This window comes from Lagenorhynchus albirostris, chromosome 14, assembly GCF_949774975.1.
Source record: "Lagenorhynchus albirostris chromosome 14, mLagAlb1.1, whole genome shotgun sequence".
NCBI classification, from domain to species: Eukaryota; Metazoa; Chordata; class Mammalia; order Artiodactyla; family Delphinidae; genus Lagenorhynchus; species Lagenorhynchus albirostris.
In genome coordinates, this window is record NC_083108.1 from 26499653 (window position 1) to 26527204 (window position 27552).

At 36.7% G+C, this 27552-nt stretch overlaps 1 protein-coding gene and 1 pseudogene across 15 annotated transcripts in view; one reads left to right on the forward strand and one right to left on the reverse strand.

Moving 5' to 3' along the window:
• PIAS2 (protein inhibitor of activated STAT 2) overlaps positions 1–27552 on the forward strand; it is a 95699-nt gene that overhangs the window by 55694 nt on the left and 12453 nt on the right. For 12 of the 15 annotated variants that reach the window (XM_060121855.1, XM_060121853.1, XM_060121858.1 and 9 more), the window contains 4 exons: positions 3437–3597; positions 15176–15309; positions 17803–17974; positions 25840–25979. In XM_060121855.1, the coding sequence (XP_059977838.1) occupies positions 3437–3597; positions 15176–15309; positions 17803–17974; positions 25840–25979 (607 nt within the window). The remainder of the gene's footprint in view (positions 1–3436; positions 3598–15175; positions 15310–17802; positions 17975–25839; positions 25980–27552) is intronic. The other 3 variants (XM_060121866.1, XM_060121864.1, XM_060121865.1) reach the window with 1 other exon arrangement.
• LOC132504450 (small ribosomal subunit protein eS25-like) lies at positions 24244–24577 on the reverse strand (annotated as a pseudogene).

Below are 27552 nucleotides of genomic sequence, written 5' to 3' on the forward strand. Positions count from 1 at the left end.
ATTTTGCCAGTTAGTAATAAATGCTTTTTTAACTTGGGAAATGTTCATTAGCTCTTGTAAGACACTAGAGTAGCATTAAATTTAGGATCAGCAACTTTTGTAGTCCTGAATGTTTTTGTTTCTTTATGCTATGGAAATTCTAAAGCAGTTACAGGAGAGATGAGAATGGCATAGAAGAGGAAGAAAAAGAAAAAAGCAGCAGATTGCAAATTGTGGCCCAAGGGTACCTGGGGATCGCTGAGACTCTTTGAAGAGGTCCAGAAAGTCAAAACTATTTATAATAATACTAGGACACAGTTTGTCCCTTTCTTGCTCTCATTCTGTCATGAGTAGACAGTGATATTTGATAGGGGTTACCTGACAGGGGCTGATGTCATTGCTCTGATGGCTGATGGAATGTGTACTTGTGTGTTCTTGTGTTTTAAAAATGTCTCTTAATTTCTAATACAATAACTATTGGTAAATACAACTTACATACATATAAGCTCTTGGAGGTTCTCAATTTTGAAGAGTGTAAAGGGATTCTGAAGCCAAAAGTTTGAGATCTGGTTGCCTAAAAAAACAGTAGTAGGTTGAGTTAGATAGAACATTATTTTAAAGAAACAAATCCAAAAAATTGACAAATAATGCCTACTTTATTATACAGTTGTTCAGATAAAAGAGAAAATTTTAAATTACTAAAACCTATTCAGAAGTAACATTTTAAATAATATGATAGCTTTCTTTCTAGATTTAACTCTGTTTATAATCATATGTATGTTTATTGGAAAAAACTATATTGTGCTATATATACTGTTCAGTGGTTTACTGTTTTTAAATTAATGGTATATCTTAAATATATTAATATGTCTAGATCTAATTTTAACCACCTGAGGTATTTTGTTGAATTGGTATAGTACAGCTTATTTTTTTCACCTGTTTTTAGTGATTATTTGGGTTGTTTACAAACATGGATTATGTAAAAAAACAATGATGGAAAATTCCTAAATAAAACACTAGCCAGTAGAATCCAGTACTCTTTTTCAAGGATAATATGTGATAACAAAGGGATGCCTCTTAGGAATGCAAGTATAGTTTTATATCAGAAAATCTGTTGAAATTATCTATAATAATAATTGAAAAAGAAAAAAAAATTCTCTGATCATCTCATTAGGTGCTAAATAGATATTTAGTCAACATCCATTCCTATAGAACAAAAACTCTTAGCAAAGTAGGAAATGGTAGATAAGTAAAACCAAAAACTACCACCATGTATAATGTAAAACTAGGAACGTCTTTATGAAATTGAAAAATATTTGGATTTGTGTTATAGCTCTAGCAACTGCATCTTAGTGATTGTATTGTATTGATTGAATTGTTACAATTGTATTAGCCTCTTGTAGCCTCAGCATCTTCATTTCAGAAGTAGATATATAGATACTAGTCCTTTTGGAGTCATGGGGTTGTTATGAGAATTGTATGAAATTTACATAAATGTCTTTAGCATGCTGTAAGGTTCTACATTACTTAAGGGATAATTTGTTATTAAAGGAAGGGAAAATATAGAGGGAAATACCATAGAAGAGAAATTGCCTCACATTCTTTTCTCACTTTTTTTCCATCTTAAATAGTTAAATTGTGCTGCATACTTGCATGAATCACTGTAACTTCCAAAATCTCTTTTAGAATCCTAGACAGTTAGAGGTAGTATGGACTCTGGAGTTAGAGCATCTGTATTCAAATATTGACTCTGCCACTTTCTAACTTTGTAATGTTAGTCAATTTAGTTAGCTTCTTTTTGCCTATTTCCTCATTATAAAATGGGGATGATAATATATATCAACTGTATAGTGTAGTTGTTAGGTTAAAATGTAAAGTGTCACGAAGATTAATGTAAAGTATTCAACATGATACCTTAACATGTAGGTACAACTATATAAGCATTAGTTACTGCTATAATGATGAGTTGGATAATTATTTTCTTTTTAAATTATAAAATAACCAAATGTTCATTTTAGCAGAAAGAAATTATTACAGATAAACCAAAAGAAAAAAAAAAGGAACATTCTAAAAATCCTACCCCTCAGGCAGAGTTAACAGTGTTATAGTTTAGCTGTGACTTCTTCTAGACTTTATAGTGCAAATAAAGAAGTCTTTCCTTCTTCCTTTTCTTTCTCTTTGACCCTTACCACTTTCTCCATTCATTCTACCATCTGGCTGACAAATACTGAGCATAGGCTGCGTGCTTGGTACTGTGTTGTGACACTTGGATTACACTGGTGAACAGTGACATAGACCTTGTGGGGCTTAGAGTGTAGTCGGAGAAACAGATTTTCTATCAGAATAAGAGAGCTGGTTATAAACTGAGATCTTTTCTATAAAGGGAGTATACAGGGAGATTCAAAAGACTCTACAGAAAAACTTGATCTGATCTAATCTGGATGCTATATATGTCTTGATGTTGGTATTCCTCTACCGATTGGAATAAGAATTGAACAGAGTACTAGGTTATAAGAGTATATTGAAACATCAACATATGCGCTTATACAAAAGTGAAAAAAAGTATATAAAAATGTATTTGCAATTCATATCACATACATGAGGCTGATTAATATAGGTAACCAAAGATAAATAACCAAGTGGGAAATGAGAAAAGGTTATTAATAGACAGTTCCTGGAAACACAAATGACCCTTAGAAGTAAAAAAAAAAAAAAAAAGAAAAGAAAAAAAGCAGCAGCAGCAGTTCAACTTCACTTATAAGAGAAGTGTATTCCAAAACTACGATGGGGTACTTTTCACCTATCAGATTGGCAGAGGTCAAAGGATTCAATAGCACTATATTGACAAGGTCGAGGGGAACCAAGCACATTAATACACGTATATGTGTAAATCAGTAGGTAACCTCTGTGGAAGATAGTTTGTCATTGTGACAAAAACCATACACTTTTCTTTGACTCAAAAAGTTTACTTTTAGGAATTTATCCCATAGCTATTTATTGCAGTATTATTTGTCGTGATGAGATTGGAGACAGTTTAAATGTAAGTACAGAATTGTGTGAATTGCACGCCACCGTATCTGGGAATATGTTTTTTAAAATACACATTTGATTATGCATAGAACATCTGTGAAAGGACATGCAAGAGATGGATAACAGTGGTTCTCTCTAAATAGGGGAAGAGATGAGAAAGAGACATGTTTTCATTGTATATATATCTTTTCCTACCTGTGAATTTACAAGTTTTACCTACTTTCAGAAAGTGAGATGGTCTTTTAAAAATTATACGTCCTTCAGTGAATACAAATAAAATATATAGCAATCTTGATGGAAATAAATACTGGTTTTAGTTTCTTTTTCATTTTGTTAGTCTCGTATGACTTCTTCACATTTTTATGACTTTTGAGGCTTTGTTCTCTTTTCTGAAATGATTTCCCATGTTGTCTTCCCTGTCCTATAGTTAGGAAAAATGAGGCTGACAATCCCATGCCGTGCAGTGACTTGTACACATCTACAGTGCTTTGATGCTGCCCTTTATCTGCAAATGAATGAGAAGAAGCCCACCTGGATTTGTCCTGTGTGTGACAAAAAAGCTGCCTATGAAAGTCTAATTTTAGATGGGTAAGTGTATCCCAACATAATAATTATACTTAATCTTATTTCTAAACTGTAGTTAGTGGCCCTTTTATCTTTATAATATTCTTTGTGTTGGGGACAAGAGGGTGAGTAGTTTCCTTTTATTTTTGCTTTTCATGATCATATTTCATTGTCCATAGGAAAGGGTAAAATCCACTTAGTGATGTCATTTTGCTTACCTAGAACTTCTTGAAGAGCAACCAGGTCTGTGTAAAACCGCAGAGCAAGTGGTAGGGTAGATAGAGTTGTGTTATGCAGCTGTTAAGTTTAAAACTAGAATTCACTTCCAGGTTTTTCTGACTCTGGAGCCCAAACTCTTAAGCATTATCTCTCATGTCATATTGTGTATGTCAGAATTAAGGAAAATGATATAAACTAATTATTAGTAAATGAGGTACCCTTTTTTTCCTGTAACACTGTTTAAAAAAATTGCATATATCATCCATGCACCCCTATTAACATTTAGGAAATACAGTTAATGAAAAGATTAAAATAAAATCATCAACATCCCACCCTATGGTGATGATTTTGTTATTGATGTATTAAAAAGATTGAAATCACTCTTTGCATAATGATGTGTATATACATCATGATTTTCACTCTGTAGAGTGAAAAATATCCTAGATCTTTAAAGATACTTCAGCATTTTTTTCAGTTTGAAAAGAGTATTACTGTAGAGAGGAATGAGACAATGAAGAGTGATGGGACTTTTTTCTCTGTAAACTTTTACTTTTTAACTTACTTTGAAATAATTTCAAACTTAGCAAGAAGTTGCACAGTAGCACGATGTGTTAGTTGTTAACATTCTGCCATATTTGTTTTGTCACATTCCCTCTTAATGTGTAGGTATTTTTGGTGTGTGCATGTGTGTATATAGAGAGAAAGAGATTACTATTTTCAGAAACCTTTTGAACCATTTGAGAATTAAGTTGCATATGTCATGTCCCTTTGCCCATTAATATTTTAGGGTATGTTTCCTAGATACTTGATGTTCCATTGTGGGTACATTACTAATCATTTAAGCGGTTTTTTTGTTTGTTTGCTTGTTTGTTTTCTTTCCTCTTGGGTTGGCCAAAAAGTTCCATAAGATCTTACTGAAAAACCCAAACGAACTTTTTGGCCAACCCAGTATTATAGCCTGCATGGTTGCTACTCTTTCTGTTTTACCTTGTGATATGAACATTTTTGAAGCTTTTGTTTGCTCGTTTAGACAGGGTTTTTTTCTTTAAGCTCTTAGAAATTGAAATGCTGAATAAAAGAGAATATATAATTTTAAGACTTTTACTATTTATTACCAAGATGCCTCCCAGGAGGAGTAAACGATTTTACGCTCCTAGTTGTCATTTCACTCTCCCAGTAGTGTATTGGAAGCCCACTTCTCAGTCTTCTTACCAAGCTTATCATATTAAATCTTATTTTTAAAATGCCTTTACTAGTTTTCTAGTTGAAAAGATATCTTATTGTTTTGATTTTTATTTATTGTAAGAATTATCAGTTATCAATAATTATCAATTATTATCTTCATCCTTATATTGGTTGTTATAATACTTTTTATGAATTGTCTCTTAATGTTTTTTTTCCTTTGTGGTTCATCTTTCTCTTACTGACTTATAAATGCTCATTATATACTGAGGATATTAATTTCTCTGTTTACATGTGCTAAATATATTTTCCCAGTTTGCCTTCTGATTGTATTGTGACATTTTTCTCATTCAGAAACTTTAAATTTTTATTCCATCAAGTCTGTCTCTTCATTTTGGTTTTCTGTCTTTAATGTGTTTTAGAAAGTCCCAGAGATTTTATATGAGCATTCACTTGTTTTTTTGTCAGGTACTTTTAAGATTTCATTTTTTTTCCCCCTTCCATTCATGCAGTTCTTTATTCCATCATGCATTCCTTCACGAATTCATTCAATATAATACTTATTAAATACTGGCTGTGTGTCAGATACTAGATCTAAAATGGTAAACAGAGCACTTCCAGAGTGGGAGACAGTAAAGAACTGCATATTGTGTTAAGCGCTATGAAGGTAAAGAATGGAACTATGTGAAAAAATTGGGAATAGGGGAGAAACTTTAGGGTAGCGAATAGGTGATCCCATTACTCCACCCTTCCACCTGAAGGTTGGTCAGTAATCTCACCAACACTTAATGAGTAATCTCTCCCATGGGCTTAAGACACTGCCTCCATCATTTAAAACATTTTTTGTACTCAAGTGTCATTTCTGAACTGGTATTTGTGCCATTGATCAAAGTATTGGCCAGTACAAAACTATTTTAATTATTGGATTTCTGTTATTCATTAATATCTCTTAGGCCATATGTTTCAGAATTTTCTTGACTTATTACAGTTTGCCATATTCACTTGAATAAAAGCATCCTTAAATTACACAAAGAAATCCTGTTTGGATTTTGATTGGAATTATGTTTTTCATATAATTAGGGAAAATACATATTTAATGTATTACATATTCTAATGAAGGTAGCATTGTTCCTTATTTGTATTTATCAGTTTTATCGAGATATAAGAACTGCCCATATTTAAAGTGTACAGTTTGGTGCATTTTGACCCAGTATACACCTGTAATATCATTACAATAAGATAATGAATATATCTGTCCTACCTAAAGTTTTCTCATGTATCTTCCTAATCTCTTTCTTTCACTGTATCCTCAGTCAAACACTGGTATGCTTTCTGCTGCTACAGATTGTTTTGGATTTTCTAGAATTTTGTATGAATAGAATCATAAAGTGTCTGCTTCCTTTGTCTAGCTTATTTTTATTCAGTATGCTTGCTTTGAGATTTGTCCACGTTGCTGCATGTACCAATAGTTTGTTCATTTTTATTCCTGAATAGCATTCCATTGTACAGATATCCCACAGTTGATCAATTCACTTGTTTATGCGTTCCTTCTGGTTTGGGGTTCTTGCAGATAAAGCTGCTAAGAACATTCATGTCCAGGTCTTTGTGTGGACTGATGTTTTAATTTACCTGGGGTAAGTACTTACGAGTGGAATCCCTGGTCACATACTAGGTGTATGCTTAATTTTTAAATAAATTACCAAACTGTTTTCCAAAGTGGTTGTACTCTTTTATATTCCCACTAGCAGTATATGAGAGTTCCAGTTGCTCCACATTCTCATCAACGTTTGGTATGGTTAGTTTTTTAAATTTTAGACATTCTAGTGGTATATGGTGGTACCCCATTGTGGATTTAATTTGCATTTCCGTTATGACTGTATTGAGCATCTTCTTGTGTGTTTATTTGCCATCTGTGTGTCATCTTTGGTGAAGTGACTGCTTAAACTTTTACCCATTTTTCAGCTGGGTTGTTTGTTTTTCATATTACTGAGTTTTGATAGTTCTTTATATATTATGGATGTAAGTCCGTTATCAGATCTGTAGTTTGCTAATGTTTTCTGCCATTTCCTCTTTTCAGTCTCTTAATAGTGTCTTTCAAAGAGAAAAAGTTCTTGGATTAAGGCCAGTTTATCAAGGCTTTCTTTTATGTACTGTGCTTTTGATATCATATTAAGACATTTTTTCCTAACCTAAGGTCAGAAAAATTTTCTCCTTGCTTGCTTTAGAAGTTCTGTAGTTTAATTTTATACTTAGATCTGTTATCTTCTTCAAGTTAATTTTTGTATATGGTGTGAGATAAGAAGCAGGATTTTAGCTTCATTTTTGTTTTTGGCATACAGTCATGGAGTTGTTCTGCCACATTGGTGAAAAGATTGTATTTTCCTCATTGAATTGCCTTTGCACCTTCTTTTCAAAAATCAGTCGGCCATATATATGTGGATTTATCTCTGAACTGTGTTCCATTGATTTGTCTATATTTATGTCAGTACTGCACTGTCTGGAAATCAGGGTAATGTGGGACTTCTAACTTCATTCTTTTTCAAAATTATTTTGACAATTGTACATATTTTGCATTTCATTGCATATTTTAGAATCAGCTTGTCAATTAGAAAACAAATCTGGGTTTTTGATTTGTATAATGTTGAATCTATAGATAAGTTAAGGGTGAGTTCACAATATTTAGTCTTCTGATCCATGAACATGATATATATCTATTTAGTTAATTAGGTTTCAGTATGTTTGGTGGTTTTCAGTATATAGGTCTTGCATGCTTTATGTCAGATTTATCCCATTGTTTCATATTTCTCGTATTGTTTTTTATATTTTTAGTTGTATTATATAGAAATATAGTTGATTTTTGTATGTTCTATCTTGAAACCTTACTAAATGCGTCTTGTAGTTCGAATAGCATTGTTATAGAACATAGGATATTCTGTATAGGCAGTAATATTTTAGGAATAAAGACAGTTTTACTTTGTCCTTTTTAATCTGGATGCCTTTTATATCTTTGTCCTGCTGTCTTGAACTGAATAGTCTGTTGACATGATGATTTGCATTGATTGACTTTCAAATATTAAACAACCTTTCATTCTGGAGATGGATCCCACTTGGTCATGATTTGTTATCTTTTATATTTATTGTTGGGTTTGTTTTGCTAAAGTTCATGAGAGATAGTGGTCTGTTGTTTTCTTGTTTTGTCTTTGTCTGTTTTTAGTATCAGTAATGCTGGCCTTATATAGGGAGCGGGAAGTAGTGGTATCATGAATCCTCAAATATTTGGTAGCATTTCCTAGTGAAGACATTTGGGCCTAGAATTTTCTTTGTGGTAAAGTTTTTACAAATGTCTTTTTTTTCCCCCAAATTTATTTATTTATTTATATTTATTTTTGGCTGGGTTGGGTCTTTGTTTCTGTGCGAGGGCTCTGTCTAGTTGTGGCAGGCCTCCTTTATCAAAGATAAGGTGTCCATATATGCGTGGGTTTATCTCTGGACTTTCTATCCTGTTCCATTGATCTTTCTGTTTTTGTGCCAGTACCATACTGTCTTGATTACTGTAGCTTTGTAGTATAGTCTGAAGTCAGGGTGCCTGATTCCTCCAGCTCCGTTTTTCGTTCTCAAGATTGCTTTGGCTATTCAGGGTCTTCCGTGTTTCCATACAAATTGTAAAATTTTTTGTTCTAGTTCTGTGAAAAATGCCAGTGGTAATTTGGTAGGGATTGTATTGAATCTGTAGATTGCTTTGGGTAGTAGAGTCATTTTCACAATGTTGCTTCTTCCAATCCAAGAATATGGTATATCTCTCCATCTATTTGTTTCATCTTTAATTTCTTTCATCAGTGTCTTATAATTTTCTGCATACAGGTGTTTTGTCTCCTTAGGTAGGTTTATTCCTAGATATTTAATTCTTTTTGTTGCAATGGTAAATGGGAGTGTTTTCTTGATTTCACTTTCAGATTTTTCATCATTAGTATATAGGAATGCCAGAGATTTCTGTGCATTAATTTTATATCCTGCTACTTTACCAAATTCATTGATTAGCTCTAGTAGTTTTCTGGTAGCATCTTTAGGATTCTCTATGTATAGTATCATGTCATCAGCAAACAGTGACAGCTTTACTTCTTTTCCGATTTGGATTCCTTTTATTTCCTTTTCTTCTCTGATTGCTGTGGCTAAAACTTCCAAAACTATGTTGAATAAGAGTGGTGAGGGTGGGCAACCTTGTCTTGTTCCTGATCTTAGTGGAAATGCTTTCAGTTTTTCACCATTGAGGACGATGTTGGCTGTGGGCTTGTCATATATGGCCTTTATTATGTTGAGGAAAGTTCCCTCTATGCCTACTTTCTGGAGGGTTTTTATCATACATGGGTGTTGAATTTTGTCAAAAGCTTTCTCTGCATCTATTGAGATGATCATATGGTTTTTCTCCTTCAATTTGTTAATATGGTTTATCACATTGATAGATTTGCGTATATTGAAGAATCCTTGCATTCCTGGAATAAACCCCACTTGATCATGGTGTATGATCCTTTTAATGTGCTGTTGGATTCTGTTTGCTAGTATTTTGTTGAGGATTTTTGTATCTATGGTCATCAGTGATATTGGCCTATAGTTTTCTTTCTTTGTGACATCCTTGTCTGGTTTTGGTATCAAGGTGATGGTGGCCTTGTAGAATGAGTTTGGGAGTGTTCCTCCCTCTGCTATATTTTGGAAGAGTTTGAGAAGGATAGGTGTTAGCTCTTCTCTAAATGTTTGATAGAATTCGCCTGTGAAGCCATCTGGTCCTGGGCTTTTGTTTGTTGGAAGATTTTTAATCACAGTTTCAATTTCAGTGCTTGTGATTGGTCTGCTCATATTTTCTATTTCTTCCTGATTCAGTCTTGGCAGGTTGTGCATTTCTAAGAATTTGTCCATTTCCTCCAGGTTGTCCATTTTTTTGGCATAGAGTTGCTTGTAGTAATCTCTCATGATCTTTTGTATTTCTGCTGTGTCAGCTGTTACTTCTCCTTTTTCATTTCTAATTCTATTGATTTGAGTCGTCTCCCTTTTTTCCTTGATGAGTCTGGCTAATGGTGTATCAATTTTATTTATCTTCTCAAAGAACCAGCTTTTAGTTTTATTGATCTTTGCTATCGTTTCCTTCATTTCTTTTTCATTTATTTCTGATCTGATTTTTATGATTTCTTTCCTTCTGCTAACTTTGGATTTTTCTTGTTCTTCTTTCTCTAATTGTTTTAGGTGCAAGGTTAGGTTGTTTATTCGAGATGTTTCCTGTTTCTTAAGGTAGGATTGTATTGCTATAAACTTCCCTCTTAGAACTGCTTTTGCTGCACCCCATAGGTTTTGGGTTGTCGTGTCTGCATTGTAATTTGTTTCTAGGTATTTTTTTATTTCCCCTTTGATTTCTTCAGTGATCACTTTGTTATTAAGTAGTGTATTGTTTAGTCTCCATGTGTTTGTATTTTTTACAGATCTTTTCCTGTAATTGATATCTAGTCTCATAGCGTTGTGGTCGGAAAAGATACTTGATACGATTTCAATTTTCTTAAATTTACCAAGGCTTGATTTGTGACCCAGGATATGAACTATCCTGTAGAATGTTCCTTGAGCACTTGAGAAAAATGTGTATTCTGTTGTTTTTTGATGGAATGTCCCATAAATATCAATTAAGTCCATCTTGTTTAATGTATCATTTAAAGGTTGAATGTTCCTTGAGCACTTGAGAAAATGTAGAATGTTCCTTGAGCACTTGAGAAAAATGTGTATTCTGTTGTTTTTTGATGGAATGTCCCATAAATATCAATTAAGTCCATCTTGTTTAATGTATCATTTAAAGGTTGTGTTTCCTTACTTATTTTCTATTGGTAGAAAATGATCTATTGGTGAAATGATCTATTGGTGAAAGTGGGGTGTTAAAGTCCCCTACTATGAATGTGTTACTGTTGATTTCCCCTTTTATGTCTGTTAGTATTTGCCTTATGTATTGAGGTGCTCCTGTGTTGGGTACATAAATATTTACAATTGTTATATCTTCTTCTTGGATTGATCCCTTGATCAATATGTAGTGTCCTTCTTTGTCTCTTGTAATAGTCTTTATTTTAAAGTCTATTTTGTCTGATATGAGAATTGCTATTCCAGCTTTCTTTTGGTTTCCATTTGCATGGAATATCTTTTTCCATCCCCTTACTTTCAGTCTTTATGTGTCTCTAGGTCTGAAGTGGGTCTCTTGTAGACAGCACATATATGGGTCTTGTTTTTGTATCCATTCAGCCAATCTGTGTATTTTGGTGGGAGCAGTTAATCCATTTCCATTTAAGGTAATTATCGATATGTATGTTATTCCCATTTTCTTAATTGTTTTTGGTTCGTTATTGTAGGTCTTTTCCTTCTCTTGTGTTTCTTGCCTAGAGAAGTTTCTTTAGCATTTGTTGTAAAACTGGTTTGGTGGTGCTGAACTCTCTCAGGTTTTGCTTGACTGTAAAGGTTTTAATTTCTCCATGAAATCTGAATGAGATCCTTGCTGGGTAGAGTAATCTTGGTTGCAGGTTTTCCTCCTTCATCACTTTAAATATGTCCTGCCAGTCCCTTCTGGCTTGCAGAGTTTCTGCTAAAAGATCAGCTGTTAACCTTATGGGGATTCCCTTGTGTGTTATTTTTCCCTTGCTGCTTTTAATATGTTTTCTTTGTATTTAATTTTTGACAGTTTGATTAATATGTGTCTTGGCGTATTTCTCCTTGGATTTATCCTGTATGGGACTCTCTGTTCTTCCTGGACTTGATTAACTCTTTTCTTTCCCATATTAGGGAAGTTTTCAACTATAATCTCTTCAAATATTTTCTCAGCCCCTTTCTTTTTCTCTTCCTCTGGAACTCCTATAATTCGAATGTTGGTGCGTTTAATGTCCCAGAGGTCTCTGAGACTGTCCTCAGTTCTTCTGATTCTTTTTTCTTTATTCTGCTCTGCAGTAGTTATTTCCACTATTTTATCTTCCAGGTCACTTATCCGTTCTTCTGCCTCAGTTATTCTGCTATTGATCCCATCTAGAGTATTTTTAATTTCATTTATTGTGTTGGTCACTGTTGTTTGTTTCACCTTTAGTTCTTCTAGGTCCTTGTTAAATGTTTCTTGCATTTTGTCTATTCTATTTCCACGATTTTGGATCATCTTTACTATCATTATTCTGAATTCTTTTTCAGGTAGACTGCCTATTTCCTCTTCATTTGTTAGGTCTGGTGGGTTTTTTTCTTGCTCCTTCATCTGCTGTGTGTTTTTCTGTCTTCTCATCTTGCTTATCTTACTGTATTTGGGGTCTCCTTTTTGCAGGCTGCAGGTTCGTAGTTCCTGTTGTTTTTGGTGTCTGTCCCCAGTGGCTAAGGTTGGTTCAGTGGGTTGTGTAGGCTTCCTGGTGGAGGGGACCAGTGCCTGTGTTCTGGTTGATGAGGCTGGATCTTGTCTTTCTGGTGGGCAGGTCCACGTCTGGTGGTGTGTTTTGGGGTGTCTGTGGACTTATTATGATTTTAGGCAGCCCCTCTGCTAATGGATGGGGTTGTGTTCCTGTCTTGCTAGTTGTTTGGCATAGGATGACCAGCACTGTAGCTTGCTGGTCGTTGAGTGAAGCTGGGTGCTGGTGTTGAGATGGATATCTCTGGGAGGTTTTCGCTGTTTGATACTATGTGGAGCTGGGAGATCTCTTGTGGACCAGTGTCCTGAAGTTGGCTCTCCCACCTCAGAGGCACAGCACTGACTCCTGGCTGCAGCACCAAGAGCCTTTCATCCACACGGCTCAGAATAAAAGGGAGAAAAAGTAGAAAGAAAGAAAGAGAGAGAGAGAGAGAGAGAGAAAGAGAGAGAAAGAAAGAAAGGAGGGAGGGAAGGAAGGAAGGAGAAAAAGAAAAGATAAAGTAAAATAAAATAAGATAAAATATAATAAAGTTATTAAAATAAAAAAAATAATTATTAAGAGGAAAAAAAAGGGACGGATAGAACCCTAGGAGAAATGGTGGAAGCAAAAGTATACAGACAAAATCTCACACAGAAGCATACACATACACACTCACAAAAAGAGGAAAAGCGGAAAAAATCATAAATCTTGCTCTCAAAGTCCACCTCCTCAATTTGGGATGATTCGTTGTCTAAAGGAGGGAAGGAAGGAAAGAAAGAACGAAGATAAAGTAAAATAAAATAAAGTTATTAAAATAAAAAGTAATTATTAAGAAAAAAATTAAAAACAAACGGATGGATAGAACCCTTGGACAAATGGTGGAAGCAAAGCTCTACAGACAAAATATCACACAGAAGCATACACGTACACACTCACAAAAAGAGGAAAAGGGGAAAAAATCATAAATCTTGCTCTCAAAGTCCCCCTCCTCAATTTGGGATGATTTGTTGTCTATTCATGTATTCCACAGATGCAGGTTACATCTAGTTGATTGTGGAGGTTTAATATGCCCTTCTGAGGCTGCTGGGAGAGATTTCCCTTTCTCTTTGTTCTCACAGCTCCTAGGGGTTCAGCTTTGGATTTGGCCCCGCCTCTGCATGTAGGTCGCTGGAGGCGTCTTTTCTTCGCTCAGACAGGACTGGGTTAAAGGAGCCGATTCAGGGGCTCTGGCTCACTCAGGCCGGGGGGAGGGAGGGGCACGGAGTGCGTGGCGAGCCTGTGGCGACAGAGGCCGGCGTGATATTGCACCAGCCTGTGGCGCACTATGCGTCCTCCCGGGGGAATTGTCCCTAGATCACGGGACCCTGGCAGTGGCGGGCCGCACAAGCTCCCCGGAAAGGGGGCGTGGATAGTGACCTGTGCTCGCACACAGGCTTCTTGGTGGCAACAGTAGCAGCCTTAGTGTCTCATGCCCGTTTCTGGGGTCTGCGCTGATAGCCGCGGCTCGCGCCCGTCTCTGGAGCTCCTTTAAGCAGCGCTCTTAATCCCCTCTCCTGGAGCACCAGGAAACAAAGAGGGAAGAAAAAGTCTCTTGCCTCTTTGGCAGCTCCAGAGTCCCTCCCGGCTAGCCATGGTGCACTAACCCCTTCAGGCTGTGTTCACACCGCCAACCCCAGTCCTCTCCCAGAGCTCAGACCAAAGCCGGAGCCTCAGCCCCCAGCCCCGCCCGCCCCGGCAGGTGAGCAGAGAAGCCTCTTGGGCTGGTGAGTGCCGGTCGGGCTGGTGAGTGCCCGTCGGCACCGATCATCTGTGCAGGAATCTCTCTGCTTTGCCCTCCGCACCCCTGTGGCTGCGCTCTCCTCCGCGGCTCCGAAGCTTTCCCCCTCTGCCACCCGCAGTCTCCGCCCGCAAAGGGGCTTCCTAGTGTGTGGAAACCTTTCCTCCTTCACAGCTCCCTCCCACTGGTGCAGGTACCATCCCTATCCTTTGTCTCTGTTTATTCTTTTTTCTTTTTCCCTACCCAGGTACGTGGTGGTGGTGGTAGGGTTTCTTGCCTTTTGGGAGGTCTGAGGTCTTCTGCCAGCGTTCAGTAGGTGTTCTGTAGGAGTTGCTCCACGTGTAGATGTATTTCTGGTGTATCTGCGGGGAGGAAGGTGATCTCTGCGTCTTACTCTTCCTCTATCTTCCCAGAAGCCGTGAACCCAATAATTTTTATGTTTGGTTTATGTGTTATGTTGAGGGTTGTGTTTTTTTTTTTTTTTTTTTTGGTTGCGTTGGGTCTTTGTTGTGGCATGTGGGATCTTTTTTTTTTTTTTTTTTGCGGTGCATGGGCTTCTCTCTAGTTGTGGAGTACATGTTTTCTGTCTCTAGTTGTGGTGTGTGGGCTCCAGGCTACATGGACTCTGTAGTTGGTGGCACGTGGGCTCTCTTGTTGAGGTGTGCAATCTCAGTAGTTGTGGTGCACAGGCCTAGTTGCCCGCAGCATGTGGCTCTTAGCTCCCCAACCAGGGATGGAACCAGTGTCCCCTGTACCGGAAGGCAGACTTACCAGCACTGGACCACCAGGGAAGTCCCTGAGGGTGGTTTCTTTACTGCCAATCCCAGCAAGAAGGCTCCAGGTGTCTATTTCTGTTTAATCACTGATTTTTAAGATGATATTCAGTAAGTCACTTAACTCTTTTGTTGCCAGTTAAACAGCTAAAGCCTAGGGCCAAAACAAACAAAAAGCATTACTTTTGTCTCCAAGGTAAAATGTGTTGCTTTATTTCACCTTTGAACAGAGCCATTTGATTCCATTTCTGTACTTCTTACTTGGTTTATAGGCTTTTTATGGAAATTCTCAATGACTGTTCTGATGTGGATGAGATCAAATTCCAAGAAGATGGTTCTTGGTGCCCAATGAGACCGAAGAAAGAAGCTATGAAAGTATCCAGCCAGCCATGTACAAAAATAGAAAGTATGTGCAGAATGGCAGCAGAGAGCAAAACGATGAGACTTGTGTGATGTTATCGTTAGCGTTAACTTTGGCCATTAGAGCTACCATTTGGAGCTCAGTTTGCTCCCTTTATCTTTTGATCATCTATTACATATGTAATTTCTCCCAAATGATTTTTATTCTTAAGTGTGCTAAAGTTTATACCACATTATAATCAGTTTTTTCATAGTATATTTTTCATATATAAAGTAAATAAAACAATCACCTAAATCATTTTATTATTTTTTATTGAAGTATAGTTGCTCTACAATATTATGGAAGTTATAGGTGTACAGTGTAGTGACTCACAATTTTTAAAGGTTATACGCCATTTATAGTTATTGTAAAATATTGGCTATATTTCCCGTGTTGTACAACACATCCTGTAGCTTATCCTATAGCTAATAGTTTGTATCTCCTGCTTTGCCACCCCTGTAATAATGCCCCTCCCCTCTTCCCTCTCCCCACTTGTCACCACTAGTTTGTTCTCTGTATCTGTGAGTCTGCTTCTTTTTTGTTATATTCATTGGTTTGTTATATTTTTAAGATTCCACATATAAGTCATATCATATAGTATTTGTCTTTCTCTGTCTGACTTATTTCACTTAGCATAATGCTCTCCAAGTCCATTCATGTTCCTGCAACTGGCAACATTTTGGTCTTTTTTATGGCTGAGTAATATTCCATTGTATATATTAATACATGTATATACCACATTGTCTTTATCCATTCATCTGTTGACACTTAGGTTGCTTCCATATCTTGGCAGTTGTAAATAATGCTTCTATGAACATTGGGGGTGCATGTATCTTTTCGAATTAGTGTTTTTGGTTTTCTTTGGATATATACCCAGGAGTGGAATTGCTGGGTCATATATGGTAGTTATATTTTTAATGTTTTAAGAAACTGCCATATTGTTTTCCACTGTGGCTGCACCAGTTTACATTCCTACCAACAGTGCACAAGAGTTCCCTTTTTTCCACATCCTCTCCAACATTTGTTACTTGTGTTCTTTAAAATCATTTCAATATATGGTGCTTGTTACAACATGAAAAATTATAAATGACATTTCTATGGACACTTATTTGGAACTTTTCATTTTAAAAATTATAAAAAATTATTTATTTATTTTGCACACTGTGCAGCATGCGGGATCTTAGTTCCCTGACCAGGGATCGAACCCATGTCCCCTACATTGGGAGCACGGAGTCTTAACCACTGGACTGCCAGGGAGGTCCCTCAGAATTATTTTTAGAGCACCTGTTGGAGGAACCCCAGGTGGAGGTGTGGTTAGAGAGGCTGTATCATCAATTAATGGAGGGTGGGGGAAGATGGTCATAGGTTAGTTGGTAAAGAAGTGAACTAATTGTTTCCATTGCCTTGTGGGAAGAAATTTGACTCTTGCCTTGGTTACCTAGGAATTATACTCAACCTTCAACTCCCTGTGCTGTCTACCCTGAGTGGGGAAAATAAAGGCTGTTTGAGAAATTGAAACTGATAGGTGAACTTAGTTTCTTTTTATCTGGCATAGTCCAGTCACTGCATTTGAGTTTTGTGCTGACTATATTTAACATTCTAATAATGTAATGAATAATAGGCATTCAGAGTAAGAAGAGAGGAAAAAGTAAAGGATTTATGTCAATATTAATCATTCTCCTGTGATTGTTACTGAACCTATGGGTGGAATGATCAGGGTTTTCCTCATCCTTGAGAAAAGTAGTGATTTAGTTAATTAGTTGCTGCTGCTTTTCCATTATCAAGTAGCATGCATTTTCTACTAAATAGATTGTAGTAGAATGGTGAGTCAACTCACCACTCTTTGAAATGGTGAGTTAACATATCATGTGAGACTATTGTAGTGGGCAGAAAGGAGAACCTAAGTAGATAGCTGGTAAGAAAAACTTTAAATGTCTGAGTAACTTAAGTGAGATGTTTGGGGTTTTTTCCACTTATCAAGGTGAAAATTTTATCAAGTTCTTGCTTATGCTGTAGAGCTTATATATTCTTTGATGTGAGCACCACTGCTTTGCTAGATAGGAAGTATGATTCTGACTTAACCCTACCGCATGTCTGTGAGAATACACAGCCAGTAAAGCTACATACTCTTGTCCATGGCCAGAGACCAGCCCCTTAACTCCGGATGTCTGTGTATAACATGAGTCCTCACCTAGGGAGACAGCGTGAGGTGCAGGATCTGTGCAAATCTGTCGCAGTACTGGGGAGATAACGCGGAGTGTGCCATCTGAAAGAGGCTTTCGATCTTCTCACAAGGCATAGTGCTCACCCTGTCTCCCTAGGTAAGCAGTCATTTTATAGACAGATGACTGGAGTTACAGAGTTGGTCTCTGTCTGTGGGACAGAGTATGGGCTTTATTGGCTCTGTATTCTCCAGGATGTGCTACATAGTTAAAACTCTTATGGTTAGAGCTCGTGTTACACCTTTGACTTTTTTGCCCCTCTGTTCCCTACTTGCAGCTGCAGGTGTCCTCAGTAAGCCTTGTTCAGTGACTGTAGCCAGTGAGGCAAGCAAGAAGAAAGTGGATGTCATTGACCTAACAATAGAAAGCTCTTCTGATGAAGAGGAAGACCCTCCTGCCAAAAGGAAATGCATCTTTATGTCAGAAACACAAAGCAGCCCAACCAAAGGGTTTGTTAATTTATAGTTCACTATTGTTTATTACACTTGGAACTAACTATTCTTGGGATAAGTTTGTAAATGTCTCTTTGAGAGTTGCATAACCATATAGGGCTATTTTAATTTGCCTTTTGTTCAGTTGAAATATTTTCAAGTGAGCATATTGTTTATAGGAAAGCAAATTTTGATGAAGAATATATTCCCATCTTTGGGAAGTAAGAGTTGAAATCTTCTCATGTCTAAATATTTATTACAAATTTGATACTTTTTGTTATTTTCTTGAATCTATTTGGAAGGAGTAAATTTGGCATCACAGACCAACATGAGGAAGCCGAGTGTGTGGAATTGGGAATCTGACAAGTGTAGATTCCAATTTTGACACCATTGCTTACTCATTCTGTGATCTTGGTTGAAATATTTAACTTGTTTGAGCCTCCTTTTCCTGTTCTGTACAATGGGGTTAAATAATGCCTACCTCATAAGATTAAATTCAGGTTTCAATAAGATAATGAAAGAGCTCAGCCTCAGTGTCAACCACATGGTCATTGTCTCAGTAAAAAATTGATTGCCTTCCCTTCTCACCCTCTCCAGGGCAAAATATGGGCTAGTAAATGCAGTCTAGCGTTTACTTATGAGTCATCTGGCAGAAGCTGTTGCTGACATATAGTGAGTGACAGGTTTGAGTATTTAGCAATAGGTGCTTCTTAGAGATTTTGGAACCTGCAGGAAAGTAGCAGCGGGTTCTCTTGACATCCATGAACATATTGTTTCAAACTTGAGTATGCCAGCCTTACCTTTTGGCTTCTCATAGCACTTCTTTTCTCTAATGGCTTTATTGGGGTATAATTTATATACCATAAAATTCTCCCATCTTAAGTATTCAATTGCACAGTTCAGTGATTTTAGTAAATTCATAGGGTTGTATAGTCATCATCACAATTCAGTTGTAGAATATTCTGAACAGCCAGTAAACATCTCTCATGTTCATTTGCAGTTAATCCTGATGCACACCCCAAATCTAGGCAACCATTGATCTTCTTTTTATCTCTATAAATTTGCCTTTTCTAGACATTTTATACAAGTGGAGTTATATTCTCGGTGCACTTTTGAAACATTCTTTTTTTATAGTTACTTTTGAAACCAGGAGAATTAAACTTTTTGTGCTGCCTTCTTCACTGTTAAAATGCTTATATTTCCAGATGTGATTTACGTATCACAGAAAGGGTATTTTTTGTTTGTTTGTTTGTTTTTTTAGTGGAACAGAAAATGGAATAAGTATTTCAAGTGAGATTTTTGGGGGGTATGCCGATCATTTATTGTTCCTTTCAGACAATTTGTTTGGCACTTCTAGCATTTAAATAATAAAAAATGAAAATGTAATTTTGAAATGTTTACTAAAGTGGAGAATCATGGGAATGAATACTTAGATGTGGTATTTCCAGATTTTACTCTCTAATGAAACTCTTTAGAATATGCTGGAAAAACATAGGTTGCACAGTATTATAGTTAGATGGTTTCCTGCCAGGTTGAAGGGTTGTGCGTAGTGATATGGACTCATGAGTTACTGTGATCATAGAGGGTGTCTCTGGTGGCTCGCCATAAGGGTCTACCCTCTATGTTCCTTTCGCACATTTTTACCAATACTTGATGAGGACTTAGAACTGGAGGAGTGGCACGTACATTGGGTGACAATCTGAAATGACTTCAACATGCAGAGGAATCAGGACAGTTCACACCTGCGGTCAGCTACCGTAGAGACAGATGTAAGTCTCCTCATCGAGGTTAAAAAGAAAATAAAAACTAACATTGTGAGTATAAGGTAGAAACTTTTGACTAAACCAGCAACATATGAAAATTTTGGTTTAAAATGTCTGTAAATTGCAGCTTCCCAGCTCATTCCACAAAGTTGACATAACTCTTAATACCCTAACTAGACTTATGCATTAACAGCCAAAAGAGAAGAACCATTATGAAACAGGAAGTTAGGAAGTTCAGTGAAAATTCTGAATTCAGTCTTAGTAAATTATTTAATAATACATTAAAATGACATTCATTACCACCAAGTAGGGTTTATCTAAGAATGCTTTATTGTTAGGAAATACATTGATAAAATGGATCTTATCATAGGACAAGAAGTCAGCCCTCTATATCCATGGATTCAGGTAACCATGGATCATCATAAATACTTGGGGAAAATTTTTTTTTAAGTTCCAAAAAGCAAAATTTGCTCTTTGCTGCCAGCAACTATTTACATAGCATTTACATTGTTTTAAGTACTATAAGGTAATCTAGAGATGATTTAAAGTATATGGGGGATACGCAAGTACTACACCATTTTATATAAGGGATTTGAGCATCCATGAGTTTTGGTATCTGTGGGGGGTGGGAGAGTCCTTGGAACCAATCCCTGGAGATACCAAGGGATGACTGTATATAGTCATTTTAATAGATGGTGACATTCCATAAATTAATGGCCATTCCTGATAGAAACTCTTTGAAGTGTCAGAATTCACTTACTGGTTTGAAGGGTTCACCACTTGAGCTGATTTGTTCTTAGACTGCATTAATAAACGAAGCAGTGTCCAGGATACATACGCATGCCAGTTTTGTTCCATTTTAGGCTAGAAAACTTTCACTTAGACGATTTTAGTCAGGGCTGTCATCAAGAAGGGTATTAATGAGAGCAGCCAGAGGAGGGAAACAGGATGGTGAATAGTGGAAACATAGCCTGACGGATGAATGGGTCTAAGGATTGAAGCTGTTAAGCCAGGAGAAAAGAATATGTTATAGTTATCTTGTAGTTCTTGAACGGGAGTCATTGATGAACTGGGTTAAGTTTATTCTTTGTTATAACATTTGGCAGATCTAAGTCCAATGGAGGAAAGATACATGGAAAAACTTCCCGTTGGAGTTTTCTGAACACTAAGAAAGTTGATGTTTTGTGCTAAAATCACATTTTCTGTGTTAAGAAAGAGTGGATGCCACCTGTCCAGGTGTCACAGTGGAGACTCAGGCTATGGTTATATCATTTCTGTAATCCCTCCCAACTCTTACATTTTTATCTCCTGGTTTTTGTTCCTGGTCATTCTGTTCGTATCCTCTCTTTTGTGTCAGCACCTAGAAATTTTTTCTGAGGTGTAAGTTTATCATAGGACTTCTTGGTCAATGATAGTAAGCAAATGGGAAATAGAGGAAAAACAGGAAAACTTACTTTAAGTTACAGTCTAAAATTCGGGTGAGCAGTTATTTTTTAAGAGGTATTGTTTTTGAAAAAAATTATTCTTATAAACAATTTTCCAAAGCATCAAGAAATAAAAAGCATTCTGTTAACACTTTGATGGTAATTCTTCTAGCCTCTTTCCCTGCATAGCCTGTCAGAAGAAATTGGCACCTTAATCTAAGACTTTTAGGAAACCTCTGCTATTTTTCTAAATTGAAAGATAATTTTAAATATTATGTCCCTACCCCATGCCTGGGAAATTGAATGACTGCTTTGTCATTAATGAGGAGGTATTCTAAAGACAGGAAACAAAGATTAAAAATAGATTAAGAATCATTAGCAAAATTGAATCTTTTAAAATATTTTTATGATCATAAAGTGGGAGCACCCAGTGAATTTCAGGTTTATGGATAAAAATTCAAGTTACTGAATTTTCAGACATGTAAGTTGGGGCCAAGTATGATGAATTCAGTGATCTAGTACACAGTCTGGAATACTAATGTTTGCTGTCTAGCAGCATGCCAGCAGTTTACCTTTGTGCTGTGATACTATGGATACAGCTATAAAAATTTATATATGTACACATACTTATTGTACACATAAAGCCTGTGTGTGTGTTTGCCAATCCTGTGAGGAGGGAGTAACAAATATTAAAAGTTTTAAAAAATGTTTTTATTATTTTATAGCATCACATGCCCACAATTCCACCAGACATAGCCATTTACATTTCTCCATGGTTCCTGTTATTCCGTATCTATAAATATATCTTTTTTTGCATAGGCATCAGAATCATTTACCTTTCTGAATGTGGTCTTTGTGAAGATTCTGATTACAACAAAAATCTTTCTACCAGTAGGTAATTTGATAATCCTAACAAATGACGAATTTCACCCATTCTATATAAAGTTGAATTTGTATTAATGGTTACAAAGTTCAGGTAATAGGAATTAACCTACACTAAATAGTTTGATGTTTGCTGAGATTTTAGATACTGATTTAGTAATTTGTACTGTCAGTGGATTGTGACATTTTCATGTGTTGTGACAGCATTTTGTATTGGAGAAACAAGGAATAGTTGTTTAATCACTCAAAGTTTCATGTTATGAGAACAGAAGATATGCAGTGGTTAAGAGTTACTGTGGTTAAAAAAAGAATTAAAAAAAAAAGAGTTACTGTGGTGACATGTCCATTGGGACATTGACCTTACTCCTCTACAGATGGAAATAAACGGCCCAGGGTAGGAAAATGAGTTTTATTGTTGTTTTCTATAAATCTGATCCAGGTTGAAAGATCAGTTCAGGATCAAGACAAAAGACAATCTCCAGTGTGAGACATCAAAGGACAAGAAGAGGGAGCAAGAGGAAGGCAGTCATTGTCTTTTTCTTGTAAACTTGAAATTTTTCTTTTCATTTCTTTCAGTGTCAGAGAAAAAGTGATAGATTAAATGTACCTTTAAGTAGGAACTTTTTAAAATAAATGAAATCATATGTATGTGTGTATATTGTATGTGTGTATATATATGCACACACATATATATGTATACAAACACACACACACATATACGTCTTCTTCAAAAGCTTGCATCTTAAAAAATACATATATGATTAAGATATTAATACTGTGAAACAACCATAATAATCAGAGCCACTTTTTAAACCCCCTCCTTAGTACTAACATATACCAGTGTCTCCATTCATTCATTCATTTATGGCTGTGTTGGGTGTTGATTGCTGCACACAGGCTTTCTCTAGTTGCGGTGAGTGGGGGCTATTCTTCGTTGTGGTGCGAGGGCTTCTCCTTGTGATGGCTTCTTTTGTTGCGGAGCATGGGCTCTAGGCACGTGGGCTTCGGTAGTTGTGGCTCACGGGCTCTAGAGCGCAGGCTCAGTAGTTGTGGTGCATTAGCTTAGTTGCTCCGCGGCATGTGGGATCTTCCCGGACCAGGGCTCGAACCCGTGTCCTCTGCATTGGCAGGCGGATTCTTAACCACTGTGCCACCAGGGAAGTCCCTGTCATTTTCCTTCTTATCCCCATCTCCCATCCCCCAATTTCTGATACACATTCCTGTGTGGGAGGTAGGATCATTTGTAATTTGAAAACACTTTTGGTGATTTTTTGGTCTACTTTCATCCTTGTAGAGGACCAGTGTCTTCAAACCTCCAGAAAAAGATGTGCTTTAATATAACATATGTACTTGAGCTCATCTCAGGTTTTCTCTTTCCCCCTCTGGAGTCTACCTTTGTGGTTTTAGGTTGACAGGTAACACTGGAGACCAAGAAACCTTCTGATTCTAACCGAGGCAGGTTGCTCTTTTTGTCCATCTTCATCTACATCTGGAAAATGTGTTTTGAAATATGAGGCTCATGTTACCGTCTCAAGCATGTTATATTTCCTTTGCCTCCCAAATGGATCAGTTTAAGATTCCTGAACTCTGACCTATGTTATTTATTTACTTTTCTGAGACTAGCAGTTGCCAGCACAGCCATGTGTGTCCTCTCAAGATGACTTCATTTTCCTCCTTTCCAACAACATCTGTATTTTTGACAAATAGTACAGAATAACAGCTAGACAAGAGCCTCATGTTATAATGGAAACTGGTTTTAGAGGGACTCCAGTGTTTAAATAGGTGGTGATTATTTAAGTGGTTTGAGATTTTTAATTGAGGTTATGAAATAGTTTTGTCAGTTGTTTAGAGTATGAAGAATGTCATGCAAATATGTCATCATTTCTTATTACTAGTATTTAATAATCTGAGCAATAACAGGAAGTTTCAACCAAGGGAAAGGACGCCTAGAGGTCCTACTTGTCATCTCAGTCTAACTTTGATGGTTGTACTGTTTCTGTCAGTTGTGCTTCATCTTTGTAGTGGTCCCTTCCAGCTACAGAGCTCTGTGCCTCTCTTAATAAGCTCACGGTAGTTTACTGGCAGCGCTTTGGAATGCTGACCGTAATGTCCTAATGACCTAATGTCCCTGTGTCCCCGTCCTCCACCCTCCTTTTTTTTTTTTTTTTTTCAGTTTAGTAAAGTTTTACTTTTCAAAATGTACAGTGGTGGGACCTGTTTATGCATCTGTACTGGCAGCTGGGGCATCTCCACCTTTGGTGTTTCTGGTATAAATTATTTGAACTCTGTGCTTTGAAACTGGTTTAATGGGTCCTTTACTAAGCAGCTCCTGAAGGGCTGCCCTGGCCAGGGAACTGTGAATCTTCAGTCTCTCAGAGACAACAGCTGGGGTTTTAAGCTTATAGTCAGGAACTTTCTTACAGAGTTTGTCTTATGTGGCTTTGTCAAACAAGACTAGGTTATTGAGCTTGTCCCACATTTTGCCTTTGGTCTTTGTCTTTCTTGGCTGACTTTCCAGCATCTATCTTTTTCTTGTCATCCTTGTGTGGCATCGCAGAGCTCGGAGAGCAGGTGCTACCACTGCAGCCTCACTAAGATGCTGGACAAAAAGGTGGCCACCATCAGCCAGAGGGTCGGTAACATGGCTTAGTTTCTTGTATATGTTCAAGATGTTTTCTTGAGAACTTCTAATTGTTTACCCTGGACTAAGATAAAATGAAGGTTAAGTAGGAAGAATGCAAAATCATCTCTCTTTTTTCCTGAACTTTTTCAAAAATATGTTTAACTATACTGCTTCTTAAAATTATAAAGTTATTATTATTATATATATAGTGTGTATACATACATGTATAAATACCAGTAATAAAGTATATCTTAAGTGTATTTAATTTGTGTTTTTCATAGCATGAACAGCGAATTTCAAAGTCGTAAGCCCTCTTAGAAGAGTAGATGGTATCATGGTAGCCAGTGTTTTTATTTCTGGATATTATGTCTGAAATCCTGAGTAGTTGTCTTATTCTAATTTCTGATTGCTGCCTGTTGTTATCAGGCTGGCTGGCTTTAGGACTGGCTATCTTTGCTTGGGTGATTCCCAGATAAGATCGCTAATAATTAATACAGTTCACCTTAGAATGGAAGAAATCATGCTTGAGCTATAGTAAGTAGCTTCACTCATAAAGGTACTCTGATTTTAATCAAATCTTAGGAGTCTTCTATTTTATTTCTAAATTTCTTTATATATAAAATTACTAATATTCACATACATGTTACATATACATTAATAAAATCATTATGTAGAGTATATTCCTGTTTGTGGATCAAAGTTTTATGTATTGCTCCAGCACTGTCCATTATGTTTTAACGCCACCTTGCTCTTTTTTTTTTTTTTTTTTTTTTGCGGTATGCCTCTCACTGCTGTGGCCTCTCCCGTTGCGGAGCACAGGCTCCGGACGCGCAGGCTCAGCGACCATGGCTCACGGGCCCAGCCGCTTCGCGGCATGTGGGATCTTCCCGGACTGGGGCACGAACCCGTGTCCCCTGCATCGGCAGGCGGACTCTCAACCACTGCGCTACCAGGGAAGCCCCACCTGTGCTCTTATGTCACAGCTGCTGTTGAGAGCCAACATGTGTTCATGTTAAAGTGAAGACTGTTATGAAAGAGGAGAGTGAGTGGAGTACTGTGTAGTGAGTAGCTGCCGTATAGTTGTTTGGAAACTTAGTGAACTTAACGACTGACAATGCCCAGTGGTACAGCCCTTCTCTCCTGTGAACTAACAGCCAGATTGTTTGTAATTTCCCGTGCTATTTAAAACAGGGTTCTCATGTATCAGCCATCTTCTGTAAGGGTGCCCAGTGTGACTTCGGTTGATCCTGCTGCTATTCCGCCTTCATTAACAGACTACTCAGTACCATTCCACCACACGCCAATATCAAGCATGTCATCAGATTTGCCAGGTATGTGAAGAGGTGTTTTGTTTTTTTATCAAGTTTTACCATTTCTTTTTATCTTAATCTGTGGAGCAAATATAATTTAAATATCTTAAATAGAAATGCTAAGGAAATTGCTAAGGAAAGGCTTCCTGTAAAGGTAGTATCTGTTTTAAATATATCACATTCAGTTCCTATCATTTTAACTATAGAGCAATCTGTAGATTTTGATGAGAGGAAATATAGTAGGAAAATTTTACAAAATATATTCTTCCTCATAGAGAATTTATACTGGGAGACTCTTTCTTCGTTTATCATGGAAGCTTCACAGGTTAGGGAGACTGTTTTCTCATACTTTTTTTAGTAGCCCATCACTTCTTGGTATCCCATCACAACTTCAGAATATACTGGTGTACTGTGAGGTCAGTGTTGCCTACCAGCTTTACCCTGTAAAAATAGGATCTACCTGCTGTTTCCCTAGAGTTCTGCCTAATATTGAGGGATATCTTTTATATGTATGTTAACTCAACAGTTAAAAGCTTCAAGGCTGCTTGAATAACCTTAGTACCAAGACATACGCAACCAAGGCCCTACTATAAAATTAAAGCTTTTTCCTCCCTCCCTCTTTTTCTCTCCCTACATAGCCATTGTTTTTGCAGACATTTTTTGGTCTATCAAATTTGAGCAAGTTAGTACCAGTGACTCTTAAATTCATGACTTCCCTTCTCTTTGAAGGGCCCTTTTAGTGGAATACAGTCACCTCCTCCTGTTAATTTTCTGGATTTAGGAAATTAATTTTGACCTATGATTTATTCTTCTTGCCCCTCTTAGTAAGGTCTTTATTTTTAAGCACAATGTATATTCTGTTGGGCAAAGTTTGTGTTGTTGATAAAGTTGATAGTTGTGTACTCTGCCCCAGTGTAATTTTGTCACTTGAAATTTGTTCAGCATTTATTCAGTTTGAATAAAATTTAATGGAAAAGAGTAGACTAAAAATAGTATCCATCAAAAAAAATGTTAGGTACCTTTTGCTTCTTAAATGTGTTTACTCCACATGTACTTTGGGAATTGGTATTTTAAAAAATTGTTTGTAAACCCAGCTAGCACCAGTTATAGAGTATTTGTTGATACAAAGCTTGATGCTGAGTTACAGGTGAGGTTTCATGGTCCTAAGAAAGATGGAAAGTCAGAGAGTCTTAATTCCTTACTGCCATGTTTTGCTTTAACTGTGGCTAGTTTCAAATGAAGTTGAAGAGTGTCCACATGTCATCTTACAAACAAGCATTCCAGAAGGATTTGTTTCCTAAAGATCTTGAATTAAAAATCCTGAAAAAAGATAATGAACGTTCTCTGTTTTTACTAAGTGACTCTGGCCATTTAGCGATAGAATAGGTACAATGTACAAATCACTTGCCCTGTTAGTTTTTGAGTTATGTGAGTTTGGATGAATTTTTAATTTCAGGGAATTTATATTATTTCAAAATTTGGGCATAAAGTCAGCCTATTTACTTTATAAAATGTACAGATTTGAGAAAAACAGTAAAATATGTTAACTGTGTATTTCATAAAATGCATTTCAAGCAGACATTAAGGAACTAAG